Source organism: Plectropomus leopardus, chromosome 24 (assembly GCF_008729295.1).
Source record: "Plectropomus leopardus isolate mb chromosome 24, YSFRI_Pleo_2.0, whole genome shotgun sequence".
In the NCBI taxonomy this organism is placed as follows: domain Eukaryota; kingdom Metazoa; phylum Chordata; class Actinopteri; order Perciformes; family Serranidae; genus Plectropomus; species Plectropomus leopardus.
This window is the reverse complement of record NC_056486.1, coordinates 5,568,248-5,586,045: the sequence shown is the minus strand read 5'-3', so window position 1 is coordinate 5,586,045 and position 17,798 is coordinate 5,568,248. Positions and strand designations below refer to the sequence as shown.

Here is a 17,798-nt window from a genome sequence, read left to right as displayed (position 1 = left end):
AGGTTTGAGTTCAGTCCCACAGGAAACTAATTTTAATGTTCATTGGTGTAAAGCCAGTGAGGGATTGTGAGGGGTAGAGGCTCAAATATGCCTTGGCTTCCCTTCTGTGCATTAGCCAAAGGAAAAAACACTTCCACAGGACTCTGATATAAAAAGGATTAAACTAAATATTTTAGTTTTGTATTATCTTCCTACAGACATATTCAAAGATAAGTTCTCCTAACCAGCAGTCCATACTACGTTAAGAAAATCGCGTGGCTCCGTCGTTACTTGCAATAAAGTGAACAAATCTACAACTTAACGTTTTGCCTCAATGACCACGAGAGACCTTTTTCTCTTAAATTGACGGAAACCTCCATCACATTTCTAACATAAAGTGTTGCCTATTATAAAATATCAGGTTTACCTAAACTTGTTCAATTAAATGAAATAAAATCACATTTAGCTCAGTTTACATAAACTATTAAAGATACATGATGCAGGATTTTCCTAAAACAATGTACAGACTCATACAGAAGCAATCCCCCTCAATCATCACTTATGACCCATGAGAAGTGTGTGAGGGTGTATTTTTCTGGAGAGACTGCCCTCGGCCTCATTGATGGATTACTGAACGGGCTTTCACCCCTGGCCTTCACCTGCAAATGTCAGTCATATTAGCACATACAGAGCGGGAAGAAACAACCACAAGCAGACAAAAAATAACAAGGACACAGCAAAGAGACACAAAACGACTAAAAAGAGACAAAACCACAAAGGGGTACAAGATGAATATCATGAAACATGAAACAACCAAAAAGACAAAAGTGTCTCGGAGAAACATAAAATTACCTCAAAAATACAAAAAAAAAAAAGACTTCAAAGACACAAAACAACCTCGAGGAGGCAAAAAATGACAAACAATAGACACAAAATGACCCATGAGTACACAAAATTAGCCCAAGAGAAACACAAATTTACTTAAATAAGTACAAGTACACTTAAAAAAAAAACAACACGTTTGATATAATGTCATTTGGCTCCTTCAGGAATCATCGCTGTTGCTGCTATAGTGACATTTATATAAACATGGGTGAAAATTGGATAAAAAAAAAAACCCACTAGTGAATATTTTGGGTAAAAATCTGCACAGCTATACATTTGAATTTCCTCCCAATTTCTTTTATGAGAAGATTTTTTGCGCAATGACACATCAGCAGACAACTTTTGGGTGCAAAATCCAAATCTGTTTAACAAACAGATCTGCTTCTATCCAATCCGAGAAGTTTTGGGGAGCAAAACAGTGAAGAGAGAAACCAAACTGCTGCGTTTAAATGGGCAGAAAACAGACAGCAGAGTGGTGTGACAGAGGCTGTCGGCTGTTTGGAGCTGCTGTAAACATCAGTGTTGATTACAATGAATACGAGAAAACGTGTCTCCTCTGGTAGACTCTGGGGAGAACAGGCTGCTTACTGCTCTCCGTGCGCTGCTAAATTTTTCCGTCTGAAATTTTTGTTATGTGGAGCAACCCTCAAGCTGTGACACGCTCAAGTCAGAGCCGGTGGGGTAACACCAACGAAATGTGCCATCTCTAAAACAGCAGGAGTGTACTGTGGTGGCAAAAAATACATCCTGTGCTTTTGTAATCACACACACACACACCTCTGAGTCAATTATGAAGACAATGGTTTAAGTTGAGGCAAGGCCACATTACCAAATGATCCATGACAGGCACAGAGAGACGAGGAAACTGGGTCAAGTGGACCCTGAGAGAGAACAAGAAGTTAGAAAAGCCGCAGCCAGAGCCAATCGACACCGGATCTTTCTTTTCTCTCATCTCCATCTCATGTGGAGATGAGAGGAAGAGTGATGGAGGGAGAGTTGGATGAAGAAAGTGTTGTTAAAGAGGTGTAAAAAAAAAAAAAAAAAAAAAATCAAAACCCAGGAGAGCGACTGAGGTTTCAACTCTTGTGCATTTCTAATGAAGAGTGAAATATAGAGGAGAAATGGAGCAGATAGATGGAGTGAAAGAGAGACTGGTGACAGAAAGAGAGAGAAAGACTATAAACAGACAGAAAATAAATCCCGTAAGACTAACAAGGGGCTGGGTGACACAGTATTAAAGACATGGAGGGAAGAGGAAGAGATATAGCCGCGGTCCAATGTTGAATTATAAAACATTTATTCTGCTAGAAGTTTTTGAAGTTGTTTTTTTTTTTCAGATGTTTGCAAGCATAGAAAAAAACCCTGATTGATGGCTTGCCCAGAGACGGAGAAGAAAAACCAAATTGGCCCACATTTGTCACAAGTCTCAGAGCAGGAACTCTGATCACGACCACATCAGATCCTGTGGAAAAAAATCAGCCACATTTGAGCAGAAGGAGGGCAAATGTGGGCCAGCCAGAGCTACCTCCACGATTAAATAACTACTGGTGTTATTCAGACAATAAATTGACTTTACTGGCAGAAACATGGAACATAAAACATCATAAATGCTGATTTATGTAACACCATAAAGAACCCCAGTCTGAGTCTCAATATTGGCTAATAATTTAGTCTCTAATAGGTGGAATAATAACCAACAGTGCAGCAGCAGGAGCTCCCGCCAACAAATAACAGCCGGCCAATCGGAGCTCCTGTTGCTACTCTGTGAGTTGGACACAGTTTAAGTTTTTGTTGGCATACTGCTTACGTGTCTTTAAATATCAAAAGACCCAGACACACCAAAAATACATCAAACTAGATAAACCGCCACACGGTTATATGCCTCTGTGCACAAGTCAAGTTGCACTTACAGTTTACATCCATGTCTGTAAAAACATGGATGATTCTCACACATCTTCCACCTGGCAAAAGGAAATCTATACAGTCAGCACAGCTTTGAGTTGAGCAGCCATGGTTCTGGAGTTATGGGCAAAAACATGTTTTATGACTTCAGTTTTTACCTCCAGATTCGAATCTGTTCGTTCTTGAGATATTGCGTTCAAAAGAACGACACAGACAAGGACACAGAGAGGTGGATAAGGCAACTTGAACAGCTTCATCTGCCTCTACCTCTCTGCAGACTGAAAGCATTCAGGACAACGGAAAAATTGGATTGCCTTATTTCGTGAAGTGTTTTTAGTTTAGATTTCTTGAATTGTTAATCTGGTGCATAGGGAAGATGCTATGAATTTGGCTTCAATTTCCATATTAGTGATGCTGTGGATGAAAATCACAAGGACATTGAGCTTTGACCTATGACCACCAAAATTTATTCAGCTCATCCTTGAGTCCAAGTGAATGTTTGTGCCAAATTGGAAGAAACTCCCTCAAAGCGTCTTGAGTTTTTGTGCTCCAAAGAATCCGATGTACATACAAACAGACAAACTGAAAAACATAATGCCTTCGTCCTCGGATTTCGCCAGCACGGAGGCATGAAAACTGGTAACAACGAAGGCTGACTGTCGCACAGCCTCACGTTGTCTCAGCTAAAAAGTAGCAGATAAACACACAGCAAAACTACTCAGCCGATGGCCAACTGGCTTGTGCACTCTGCACCAACATGCGAGGAAATACCTGTTCATACCATCAGAGGGCTGTCATCTGTAACTGTCATTAAAAAAGGGAAACAAAAAAGGGAAACAGGGATTACTGCCAAAAGTCGTGGATAACACCTGGTACTTCTTTTGGTACCACCAACTGAGCTGAGTTTTCATTTTCTTCTTTTTTGTCCAAGCGGTACTCACCAGCGACAAGTATTTTGAAGACAGCGCAGCCCACACTGAGATCACTGGGACAATGGCTTTTGCTTGTTGGTATAATTTTAAAAAAGCATCATAATTACCATAAAAGCACAATAAAATCAGAACATATAAAATAATGTACAAAATGAATACATCTTACAAATCTATTTATTTAAAAAAAAACATCATGATTCATCATTGCAATAAAATGACAAACTAAAAGGACACTGGGGAAACCTTGCAGTGACATGTTGAGAGGTGTGTATCAATGCTACGTGTGTGTGTGTTGTTTACCGTTAAGAGCATTTGGCACAGAGCCCAATTATTTACCTGTGTGCTCCAATACTGTGACTGTGTGAGTGTGTGTGTGTGTGTGTGTGTGTGTGTGTGTGTGTGTGTGTGTGATAGTGGTAAAACCCAGTTTGAAAACTGCAACAGCTCTATCACAGAGAGGCACACACACACCTGTGGAGAGGGTTTATGGAGACGTGCTGAAGTTTTTGAAGTAACTGTCACCGTCAATCACACCAAAACACACATATTGTATTAACATTTCTAAAAAGTGGTTTTCAGTTTAACCCCTCAGTGTCCTGAACTGAAGAAAAATATAATTGGAACATGATGGCAACATGTGTACAGGTCTGTCTGGTGTTTCCTGAAGCTTTGAAATAAACTCTTTGAGTGTCATCAGTGACAATTATTATTGGATTTGGGATTATGGATTGTGTTCTGATTGAATAATTGTTAAAGTTCAGCACAGGCTGCCTGGCCAGGCCAAATTAGAGGCGGTTGTGCACAAAGTCAGAGCAGAGCAGGCGACAGATGCATGGTTTAAATATGTAGTATCCAATCTTTCAAACTAAGGGTGAAAAATATGTCCCGAGTACAGCTCTACTTGAGCTGAGAGACCTGACTACAGTCTGATATTGCTCATAAACTTCAGATAGTTGCTTAAAATACCTCTTAAAATTATTTAAAAACATCAAACAAAGCGTTGTCCGAGCCCAGTGAGTGAAGGAGGAAACACAGCCTGGCGCATCTTATTACAAACCTAACAGGTCTGTTTGGGTCCTGCTGGGTTTGGACACAAGTTCCCTCACTTTGTGTGTTGTTGCTGGAGCTGTGAGTGTGCGTTCACACAGCAGTCAACGTGATAGGATTCATTCATTTGCTATAAAAACACAGCTGACATGTGTCGCTGACAGCTGAAATTTCATGATCAGCTGTTTTTTGTTCTGCAGATATGATTTTCAGTTTTAGCTTTTAAGTGCAAAGTAAGACTTTTTTCTGAAAGAGCAGAAATAAAATATCTCAAAATATTTAGAAAGGGCTGTATCAAATATTAGAATTAAAATCTCTGAAACTTTTAAGTTTTCTGATCATGTTTCTAGTTTACTAGCAAAATTCAAAGGTCCAGTGTGTAGGATTTAGGGGCATCTATTGGAAGAAATGGTATACAATATTCAGAACTATGTTTTCAGGAGTTTAGAATCACCAGAAAAGAAAATCCTGTTTTCGTAACCTTGGAATAACCTGTTTATATCTACGTTCAAAGCATGACCTCTCCCATGGTGGAGTCCGCAACATTGTTCTACAATAGCCCAGAATGGACAACCCAAATACTGGCTCTAGACAGGTCCTTTGTGTTTTCACGTCAGCCATCATAACTCTCATAAAAGCTTGGCACACAGAAGTTTCAGTTCTGCAAACTCACCACTAAATCCTACAAACTAGACCTTTAAAACTAAAAACATGAAGAACTGTTAGACTAGCTAAACCGAAAGTGACATCAAGAGGATTTACAAAAGTGTCACCTACCCCTTAAACTCACTAATCTCCCGTGATGTTTAAAAGATCGGTTTAACATTTTGGGAACTAAACTTATTGGCTTCCTTTTTTAGAAAAGGATTGACATGAAATTTGTGTCTGTGCACTGAGGCAGAGCATGGTTGACTAGGCTAGGCTCTGTACTTAATGCACAGAGGTGAGATTGCTATACATCCTCTAATTGTGGAAAGAAAGCAAATGAATGTAGCTCCCAAAATATTTAACTTTTCCTTTAAAAAAGCAAAACTGAGAAACATGCATGATTTTCCTGATCAAAACATGAATAGTTTCTTGCACCAGAGCCGACACAGACTCATGTTGCACACAAGAGTCTCGATTGGTGACAGCGAGTTTGAAAAATCTGGATGTAGAAGACTTGACGTCATCAAAATGTAACCCAGGAAAGGCTTGTGTTGCTCACCAGTCTGTTGTTATAAAACAGTACATGCAACTCTTTGTCTCACATACTGTAGCACAGCACTCACACCAACACACACGAGACTGGCAAAATAACAGCAGGATACATTTCGGAATATCTAGAAAAGCAGAGTGCTTGCTGTCGCCACTTTGAGTGGCTGTTCAAGTGTTGATCTGGTGATATGAACCAAGCACACCTCCGACAGTTCAAATATTGGCACCACGTACAGTATATCTCACACACAAACACACTGACTGCATATCTCTGTGTAAAGCTTAAAAATGTCTCTCATTTTTAAAATCTCTTAATTTTCAAAAAACTAGAGAATAAAAGTAAATATTGTCCTTTTTGTTAAGGTAGGAATACTCTGGGGTGGTAGTGCAATACCTCTCGTGTGGAAAGCACGCAGAGCACTTTCTAGGACTTCTGCTGCCCGTACGAACGTGACGGGAATAAGGCTCAGGCTGTCTAAATCCACAGTCGCTGCAAATACAAAATTACTTTACCCATGTGACTAAACAGCAATATTTTCGTCTCTCCAACACCAACCACCCCTTGAATTTTCCACGCTTCCGCAAAAAAGCAAATTCATCAAGGTGCGAGGTGTGCCACTCCTCTGTGAGACTCGAATCTTGGCGTCAGACAAAAAAAAAAAGTAGTCCAGCCTGAGCGCTCCATATGTTATCCCTAGTGGTTACAGAGGCAGCAGATCTGTTTCGTGGTCCTTTATTCCCAAGTGGCAGTGATGTCTCAGAGGCCAAATGTTCCTCAAAAATTAAACTCTTCAGAGCTTCTTGTAATACTAACGGGGAGCAAATCTATCTGTAAAATTCACTGGAAGCGCCACAGATTTCAATGGGTCTTCAAAGAAGTCTCATTGGTGCTTATAAAAGTCCCCTGCTCCTCCACTGCAGAGCCGAGCAACCCTGAGCACCTCGTGAAGCACTGTGATAGACAAGTCAGGCTTCTGTTTCCAAAGCGATACATTTTACTCCCAACGTCCGTCGCATGGAAACAACTGGGTGTCCCAGAAATCGTCTACGGGCGTGTGTCTGTTGTGTGTATGGTGGTGTTTCCTGTGAGCGCTGCAGTGTGTGGGTGCGGGGGAAAGTGTTTGTCAGTCCATCTCCAGGTCCATCAGTTTGTTGCGTGAGCGTGGAGTGTGTGTGGTGTTGCGGCAGCAGCACTGAGCGCAAACCAGACCCAGGACCAGAGAGAAGAGGCCCACACCTGGAGACACATGACAAGGTTAAAACCAAAAGCACCAACACCACTCCTACGCCACTAGTACCTCTGCTACTGCTGCAATTAATGCTACTTATACATACTACAAATACTACCACAGCTGGCACAGGAGCTGTTTAAATCACCAAAACTCCTTTTTTTAGTTTTCTTCTGCTTTTACTGGTATTACTATAAGCCTGTCCACCACAGCGATATATCGAACGTCTTAAGTAGGGCTGCACAATGTAAGGAAACCGCCTTGCAAACCAGTCAAGTTGCAGTTAAAGTTACAGATGCGGTTACAAATATTCCCCCTAGCAACAGAGAAACTCAGCAAAGTTTCAAGATTAGTGTCACCAATTCAGTATCTGACCGAATGTCTCTGCTCCTGCTCCTGAGGTATGACGTCAAGTAATGGTCACAAAAGGATGACGTCATCATTATTTCCTGTTCTGACAACTGTGTAAGATTTTGTCACAGTGTATGAATTCTTGAGTTTTGTGAGGTCACAGTAACCTTTGGCCACTAAATTCTAATAAGTTCATCCTTAAGTCCAACTGGACATTTACGTCAAATGTTAGGAAATCTCCTCAAGGTGTTCTTGCGATACTACATTCACTAGAACAAGATGGACCAGGTCACATTTGACCCTTGCTGTTCATTGTTGTGTCCAAGTGGATGTTGGTACCAAATTTGAAAAAAATCCTTTCATTTTGTTCACCAGAATGAAATGTTTATGCTTACAGAATACCCAAAAACACAATATATAGCCTATAGCCAGCACGGTGGCATAAATATGTAATATATGATAATGTTATCACTTTCAATAAATAAACAGATATCCAACAGTACTTAGTTCATGTTTCAGGCGTGTGCACAGTACTTATGCTTGTTCCACATTGTCTCCCCTGTATCCAGAAGACAGCTGTCGTGCTATTAATTTAGGCACCAGTCCCTCTCTGGCTTTTGCACTTTTGTCTGCATTCATCTTGTTCAATTTTCCTCCTTCAACCATGCAGAGTAGTGAAACACTAGTCTGATAAACCTCACCTGTGTATTCCTAACGGCAAGGGCTCTGTCTGATTGGCCAGAGAGTTAATAACATGGCAGGAATCAGACAACAGAGCCTCTACAGACAGGATGTGATTTAACACAATGTTACAGTACTGAAGGTGCAATATTGCAGTCTTTTGTGATATCTTCATAAATGCAAGTAGGCACTGCGATGACAATAAAAATAAAATTTTAAAAAAAAGTATAACCATAAATTTAAACAAAAAGCCGGGGTCTGAATTTAGCTCCTGGCCCCATAAAGTCCCTGCTCTGGGTGTATAAACTTTCTGATGGCTCATTTACTGTTGGAGTGAAATTTGCAGGGCTGAACATTGGTGATTGGACAAAAATAAAACCTTGTGGAAGCTGCAGCTTCCTTCACACTTCATTTTCAGGATTGAGTGGAACTAGTATCAATATTACACACTATTGCAGCCACCAGTACTGCATCGACTACAGATCCCTCTAAACAGAGACTTTCTCTATGAATAGTAACTCGGGAAGTCCTCATCCCTTTTACAACATCAGCATCAGTGCCAGTTAAGGCATATTTTATTGATTGTTATGGGCTACATTCAGCCTAAACAAAATCAGATTGGTGTCTTATTTAAATCCACTGTGCACTGGTGTTGCCAGCTATCAGACATGTGTCCTAAATAAGCCTGAGCACTGTCAGCGAGTCAAGCACAAAAAGAGCAACTGTAGTTTGGAGTCAGCCTGCAGTTTCAGTGGGGAAGTCCGCGCTGACAGTGAGAGCAAAAAAACCCAAACTTTTACATATTTTCAGGGATATTTTGCTGTGCTCACTGGAAACACTATTTAAATTTCAATACTTTGGTCATCTACCTCAACAGTATAATAAGCCAGCTTACAGAAACAAGCTATCATAGGTTGTAATTCTTGATGGCAACAGCAACAAACTGGATGTTGATAGGTTGCACGCACACTATACACCAGAGAATACAACACTGAACAGTAGTAATTTAACATCTTAAAATCCTAAATAGTGAGTGTATGATGGTTTAATTACCTATTGAGGCTGCTACTCCGTATAAGAGGGGCAACTTTAGGGACTCCCACACTGCAGAAGAAGAGAGAAATACAGATTTGGTGTTTATTCAGAGCAAATAACATAAAAATAGAAAGATGTGGTTAAAGTAAACATCAGTTCAGTAATCTGACCTGCAAATTTGACTGTAAGGAAGACTCGGGATGACGTCAGCTCTGCAGCTTGAGTCCAGGCTCCCGTTGAGGCTGACAGGTACCAGGGAGTGGCGATGCAATGATACTCACCGCTGTCACTGAAAAACACAGAGGCATACAGAGATATATTAGGCTGCAACCATGAACAAAAACTAAATGTTTGCTGATAATCCACCGTTTACCCATGACCATACTCACCTGTCTTGAGTGCCATGAATGTTCAGCATGTATGTGTGTGTGTCTTTCCGCTCTATCGAAACGTCACTGGACGAGTTGCGTGTGTCTTTCCTCACAACGCCGAAGCGGTCCACGCTGGCCACCTGGGTCGTTGTCTCTCCTCCGCGGAGCCTGGTGAAAAACCAACGCACCTCGTACGCCAGGTCATCTGAGGGAGAGAGAGAGAGAACACTAAGCAAAGCTGCGATGTTTTTAAAGAACATATTTATTACATTTTTCATATATAACACAGAATGAAACAACTCAAACCAATAAAAAAATAAAATAAAATAAAGATGAGCAGGTGATAATAAATAAAAATAAAAGCAGCGAGCATTATAAGCATACCCAGCCTTCATCACACCCCACAACAGAGAGAGGCAATATAAAACAAGTAAATAAATAAAAACCCTTGTAATATGAAAGATGACGGCGTAGATCCAATATATTATAAGTAAGTGTCTTCAACTACATAGAGAGAATCCACTGAGGAGTGAAGCATACATGATATGTATTATTGGGAATACACTTCTTTGTTGGAGCAGCATCACTGAACCAAAAAAGAAAAATATTCCTCTGGGCGGCAAAAGTCAATAAATTGAGTCACCTCTTGAGTTTGATATTTATAAACTGACCATCTGGAAGACCAAGTAGGAGGCTGTGATATTTAAAAAGAACAATAAAAACTGACCGTTTGCTTGGTTGTTATTTGCCAACAAAAAGCTCCAACCACCTTCAAAGCCACAAAGTCTTTTCACATTTCTATTTCTGCAGAAATACGTCTTCAAAGGTTGCAAAGCAGTTTCAGTTCAAGGATATGCAGAGTGTTAATGTTAGATAGAGTTAAGAGATCAGAAGCACTGTGTCTTTCCCTCAATGCTCCAATCACAGCATCATAGCTGGATGATGACCTTTGACATCCTTCCACACTTCCAGCAGTCCAGTTTCAACTCCACATGTTATACATCGTAAAGTCAGGTTAACCCTTGAGACCTGCTGGACCACCACTGATGTCGGCCGACATTACTGTCTTTAAGAGGCTGAGGCACGCTCATTTGTTGCATGAGGGCCAGGGAGGGGTAGGGGAGAGGTATGCCCCCTCTAAATTTGGATATTTTTTCTAATCTGTGAACACAGCATTGGCGGAGCTCTGTGAGTTCCTTTTCAGCTGCAGTTTATGATGCTTATGTCTCGGAGAGGATAATTGGTTTGTTGATGCGGTCAGGGCGGTTCAGATCAGACTGATGGATGAGAGGAGCAGCTGCTACAGAGCAAGGTGAAAGCAAATGTTTGGACCGAGCGTAATTAAGTAAGGTGCTCCCTGTCCAGGTAATAACTGCTGTACATTTCACTGAGCGGTGCTGCTGAGTTCAGGAATCCTGCAGATCATCTTGCTGAGGTGAGGGTGTGTGTACAGTTAAATCATTACATAACCAGAAACCATGAATTACCAGAACAACCTGGAATCATGGACAATTATAAAGGAAAGATGCAAGAAGACATGGAAAGGACAAAATCACAGTGCACAAGTTAAAGGAGCTAATGGAATCACATTTCACATTGCACCATGTATTGTTTTCACGTGACAGATAAATGACGACTGATTGATTGAAATAACGATTAAGTTTCACTCACATGACATCTATTTGTGCCCAGAGTATGCTCTGCACTCCGAGACTGTGGTGCAGTGCATAACTGATGGGTATGAATATAGTACAACTGTGCTCCTGATGAACGCTGCAGCTTCAAAATTATAAAAAAGATATGGTGGCAGATGACCGTGGTGGGAAACCCTTGTTCCCCTTGTTGCCTTTGTTGTAGAATATTGATGATCAAACACTTTTACATCAATATTTTGATGATATTTATCTATTGGTGCTTTCGCAAAATATTTACACAATGAGATTTTTGATAAATAATCATCAGTAATGTGTATATAATGACAATGTATGTAAAGGAAAATGATACAACAGCTAGAACAGTCTGTAAAGTTCAGAAAGTCACTTAACTGTAATGCAGCCTTTAAAACCAGGCAAGGACAACACTCAAAATATTACAAAATCCAAAATTTAAGATCTCTTGTCTTATATCACTGTATCAGCATAATATCAATGTATTACCCAGAACTAGTAGAAAAACACACTGTTCAAAGACTTCAGATACCTTTATCTGTTTTTAGTTGCTTTAAGTTGTGCAGGATGACATCATCACTCAAGAGTCAATCTTTTCCTGAAAGTCCAAGTACTCGCTTCATGAAGTCTTGATCTAAAGCTAACATTTACTTTAGTTAACAGCCCGACTGCTATTAGTAATGTTAAACTGTTATTTATGTTGACATATTTATTACCAAAACAGGCCAGTTAGGAATTTTAATGTATCATTTTAACAGCTTTAAAAAAGACGCAGAATAATTTATGTTACACTGTGATGTCATCACATGTGATGACACTTCAAGTATACAGAGAAGTGTAAGTGTACTTATTTTAGCATGGAAATCGAGGGAGAGAGCGTTATTTTTGGATACACAATGCAGCTCTGATTTCACTACGATGAGGAAAAAAAAATAACCAAAAAGCAGGAGAACAACTCCATTATCACCACATTTAAACACACTCCAGCTGCTGTTTCCTCTCATGCAAAAAGACAGAAAAGACAGAGAGATGGACACGCGACAGAAAAAAAGGAGGATAGTGATGACAAAAGAAAGAAAACAGGGACAAGAGAGAATTTGTGATAATAGATGTAATCTTTGGAAAGGGGGCGAGCGAGCTAATTATTTTCAAGAGCAAGACGTCGAGAGAGAGAGAGAGAGAGAGAGAGAGAGAGAGAGAGAGAGAGAAGCACAGGAAGTCTGAGGAAAATAACAGGTTTAAAGTCAAAAGGCTGTGATTCCCTTTTCCCTGTCTACCAAATCTCTATACCTCCCTCCATCACTGCCTCTTTGTGGATGCTCAGACTTTCGCACAATAAAAACCCCATGCAGACTGAGTCATCCTCTGTCATTTAGGAGACAAATAGAGGATACAGATGAAAAAATAAAGAGAACATTTGCGAACGACAACGTGAAAAGAAAAAAAAAGACAAATGATGATAAAAAACAATTACAGAAAAAAAAGGGGAAGAGTGAGAGATGGAGAAATGAGGAGGGAGAAAGAAGATAATATAATGAAGAGAAAGATGGAGGAGAGGAGTGAACTCACCCACAGCCAGAGTAATGAATCACATCTCAATTTCTCTCTCCCTCTCTTCCCTAATGGTTTTAATATTCAAGTGCTTACATCATTAAAAAACTGGTAGTAGCACGAGCAAGCAGCATGCAGTAATAACACTGGCCTTGGTTTTAGTTTAGTGTCCTGTCGTCTTTAGATATAGACCATGATCTGAAAAAACTCTGTCAGGGCCATGTGATTTTTTTTTTTTTTTTTTTTTAAAAAAAAAAAAAAAAAAATTTTTTTTTTTGTTTTTTTGTTCTTTTTTTTTTTTTTTTTTTTTTTTTTTTTTTTTTTTATTTTCTTGTTTTTTTTTGGGGAGGGGGAAGGTTTAATTTTGTTTTCTTTTTTTCATTTTTTTTTTTTGTTCGATTTGTTTTTCGATTTTTGTTTTTTTTTTCTTTGAATTGTTTTGTTTTTGTTTTTTTTCTGTTCTTTTTTTTTTCTTGTTGTTTTTTCTTTTTTTGAAAATTTTTTTTTAATTAAAGTTTGTAAGAGAAATTTTATTTGTTTTTTTTTTTTTTTTTTATCACACACACACACACACACACACACACACACACACACACACACACACACACACAGAAGCACAATAAAAACCCCATGCAGACTGAGTCATCCTCTGTCATTTAGGAGACAAATAGAGAATACAGATGAAAAAATAAAGAGAACATTTGCGAACGACAACGTGAAAGAAAAAAAAAGACAAATGATGATAAAAAACAATTACAGAAAAAAAAGGGGAAGAGTGAGAGATGGAGAAATGAGGAGGGAGAAAGAAGATAATATAATGAAGAGAAAGATGGAGGAGAGGAGTGAACTCACCCACAGCAGAGTAATGAATCACATCTCAATTTCTCTCTCCCTCTCTTCCCTAATGGTTTTAATATTCAAGTGCTACATCATTAAAAAGTGGTAGTAGCACGAGCAGCAGCAGCAGTAATAACACTGGCCTTGGTTTTAGTTTAGTGTCCTGTCGTCTTTAGATATAGCATGATCTGAAAACTCTGTCAGGGCCATGTGACGCTTTAAAGTTCCCATGAAACAAAAAAATATATTGTTCCAGTTATAATTCTGGTAACCCTTGAACACCTGGATCAACATCAGTTTCCCTGTGCTGCATTAAGACACGTTTAACCAGCATTTAAACCTCTGACATCTAAGAAAATTGGTTCAAATCCTTTCAGAAACACAGAATAATCTAACGAGCAAGAAATGTCTTACAAACAGCAAAAAAAAAAGTAAAAAAAAAAAAAAAAAGTACAAGGTGAAAAGGAAATGATCTAAAAATTAGCTGGAGGGCATTATTAGATATGATCAAAATGTGAGAAAAAATGATTTTTTTTTAAAGAAATTAAATTCACTTCAGTAGATGCATATAAAGAAATAATCGTGCAGTACATGTCAGCGTCTAAAACTCTTGCACAACCGTCAAAGTGTAGGCAGAAATGACTAGAATTTCTGATTATTAATTTAAAGGAAATAATAAGTTCCACAATTTTAATGTCAACTGTCAAAGACAGAAAAGATAGAACTAATTTAAATACCTCTGCTTCTCATCTACACAGGAAATCAGAATAAAAAAGCTCTCCTGCACACTGTTAAATCTGACAAAACTGAGGGCGATGATGATGATGGTGGTGCTGAAGATGCATTAGGACAGTGGAGAGAGGGGCATCATTTTTATTTATTTATTTTGCACAAAGACAAAGTAGCCGAGAGCTCCATCCAATCACAGAGGAGGAAAAAAGGAGGTGACACTGAGTGAGGCGGGTGAATGGGTTACGGCAGTGCATGCTTTTTAGTGAATTTTTTAATAATTTCTCAATCATTTTTTAAATCGAGTGAGTGATTTGAGGATAACTGTTCTCAAATGTGCAAAACAGCTACTTTTCCCTTTCTTTAATTACAACAAAACAGCTTCTGGATTGTTGGCTGGACAAAAATCTAAAAACATGCTCTGGAATTGCGATGAAAATTTTCCAAAGTTTTTAACAATTAATTGAGTAAATAATCTGCATATATTGATAAAGTAATTGTCCAACACTTCTGCCCTCCCTAATAATCATCTCATTAAGCAAACTTAGATCTCATTTCATTGTGACTTTATTGCAAACTAAGGTTTGTGGTGGTTGTGGACTTGAATAAAGAGCTGTGAATTATCAATGAATTTATAGTCTACACTGGTTGGACTGAATGTCAATGGGAAACTAATCTTTGACAGCACATTTCGGGTAAAAAAATAAGTATTTCAAGCTGTTTTCCTGGCAGACATGTTGTCCACACATGAGCTCTGCCTAAAAGTAAGTCTATACTCCGTTGAGACCCTCCGGATGGGCGTGGTGGAGGCTTTCCTGACCCCTCCAGCACACTGGACCCATCTATCAGTCAGGGCTCCCATCAGTGCGTGCCAGATGAAGGATTGCTATGATAAGAATATTTATCTCCAGGGGTGCGCACTCAGAGTGACCTGATGTGAGGATCACGTCCTGAACTCACACCTGGTGCTAGTGATGGACGGGATGAATTACAACGGGTGAAGTTCAAAAGAGGATGCTGAGTGTACGACATATTGTGACCATAACTCAGAATAAACTGCCCACTAAAGGTAAAGTATTGTTAAAAAAGGCAGGTTCTGTTTCGTGATGGGTGAAAATGATGAATAAACAAATCTCTCTGAATGACTGCACTGGGTCAGCCTGTCAAATGTTCTCTCATCTGAAAGGATGAAGACAAGAAACTGTTGCAAATTTTGGACCATTTTGATGTTATGAAAGAAAAATTCCATGATATTAATTTGGGTCTGCATTTTGGTATTTTGATTGTCATTTCTATTATTAATAGTCACTGCTGAAAAGAAGCTAGACATATGAGTTCACACTACAGATGTCCCGATATGATCTCAAACATCAGTTTCAGGGCTGATCAAGGCATTTTTTAACTGATCTGCATCAGCAATATTTAGCTTATAGAGCCCAATCCAATCCTTTGTTTTATGTCAGCTGTCACATAGGTGTTTTACTTTCACACACAGCAACAGTATGATCCTGTTTATTAATGCTATTTACCAAAGTTAAGAGCACTCCATTTAAGCTCAGTATGAGAATCTCGTGTTTTGCCTTCAACTATCGCAAATGGTGTTTCTCAGCCCTGCTCCGAGGAGAGAGGATGACAGCAGTAAAAACCTTACTAAAAACCATATTCAGCACTGCAAGTATGCAAGCAAAAAGCCAACATGGCTTATGTATTAATGAAAAATAATCCGCCAAAAAGATGTGAAGATGACAAAAATAAACACTCCAGGGAATACAGTTCATTCAGGTAACTCAGACTGAAGTTACAAACCCTGGAGAATCGGCCTGCTCTCTTAAAGGGACAGATACTCCCCCTGAGACCGGCGAAAAGATTAAAGACAATGTTTGTAATTTTATATATTTTTTTGTGAAATAAATAAATAATGCTAATAAAATAGCTAATGCATTGCAGAGCTATTCATTTATTGAAATTCTCAAGCAAAGGCTTTACATTGGATCAATTTTAATAACTTTAAAGAAGCTGTCTTAAAGTGTGCACTGTGCAGCCATATAATCCAGAAAACTTGAAGTATCAGATAAAGATTAAGTATCAGCAGATACTCAATACTAAATGACTCTGATTTTGGGTAAAAAACATATTTGGGACAGACAGGCTGAAAACATGATAATTTGGAAGAGAAAAAAAGGCTTTTACCCAAACTATGTGTTAAAAACATCGACTACAGATAAGAGACTGTAAGTCTGACCTGCAGTGTTTACTGTAACTGTGTGCACACAGTGTTCCTGTGCAGTGAGGGATCATTAGCAACATTTCAGGTGCACTTCACTTTCAGCTTCACCTCCAAATAAAGTGGATAATCTGGATAAACCGTTGGCTTGTTTACAATCTGTTATTGTAGCGACATGTTCCCATATCTCAGTAATTACTTTGCTGAGTACGTTATCATCACTGATGAAACAGAAATAAGACTCAGACTTTAATGAACCAAATATCCTTAAACCAAGGGGTGTCAGACTCATTTAGCTCACGGGCCACGTACAGCCCAATTTGATCCTAAGTGGGCCAGACCAGTAAAACCATTACATAATGATCTATAAATAACAACACCTCCCTTTTTTCTCTTCTCTTAGTGTAAAGAAGCACACTCTTAAAACATTCATCTGTTTACAAAAAGGATGATAAACAGCATGAGATGTCTTAACAGAAATAAGAGCAATATCGTGGCTATTTCATCACGCCATAATTACTATTACAGTTAGTCTGCAAGGTGTCTCGGTTTTGACTCGTGCTCCAGCTCCATTTTGTCAAATCCTAGTGCTCACGTGAGGCAGGAAAAAACTTAAATGAGGTTTATTTTGGAATACATAAAAAATGCATCAGGCAAAGTCTTTCCATTATCACATCTTATCTGGTCCACTACCGACTTGATGTCCTTACTATCTCGCATAAAACGGTTCCTACATGATAAAATATGTCATCCTATACTCATTTTTCATGCGCACTCAACTGCCTTACAGCACCATAGCCATAGTACATAATTTAGCCTGCATTCTAACAGAAATAACGTAATAAGTAATGCAAATTTAGTCTACTACTACACACCACTCAAAATACACAGAAACGGCTGCAAAAACTTAAATAATATCAAAACCTATATAATGTATCATAAACATTTTTACCTAGTATAAAATACGGCATTAAGGGGCCAGTCTACTACTCATTGACATGACTGTGATGCTGGCATCAACACATCAAACTAAAAGCCATTGAGGACGCAGGTTATGATATCCCCTGCCTTACAAACCATTTACTAAACTGACGTTTTGACAGTGCCTTAGCTGCAGGGTTTCACAATAATGTTTTTAGATATAAGTCTGATACAGTCTTTAATTCTCAGCCTGCTAATAT

General features: G+C 38.9%; 1 protein-coding gene across 1 annotated transcript in view; it reads right to left on the bottom strand.

The window, feature by feature from the left end:
* Positions 1 to 3,854: 3,854 nt before the first annotated feature.
* Positions 3,855 to 17,798, bottom strand: part of ptgfrnb (prostaglandin F2 receptor inhibitor b) — a 71,825-nt gene continuing 57,881 nt past the window's right edge. Inside the window, exons 12-15 of the mRNA XM_042512948.1 lie at positions 9,628 to 9,814; positions 9,409 to 9,527; positions 9,257 to 9,307; positions 3,855 to 7,179 (exon numbers count right to left, since the gene is read on the bottom strand). Coding sequence (XP_042368882.1) covers positions 7,067 to 7,179; positions 9,257 to 9,307; positions 9,409 to 9,527; positions 9,628 to 9,814 — 470 coding nt within the window. The 3' untranslated portion in view covers positions 3,855 to 7,066. The remainder of the gene's footprint in view (positions 7,180 to 9,256; positions 9,308 to 9,408; positions 9,528 to 9,627; positions 9,815 to 17,798) is intronic.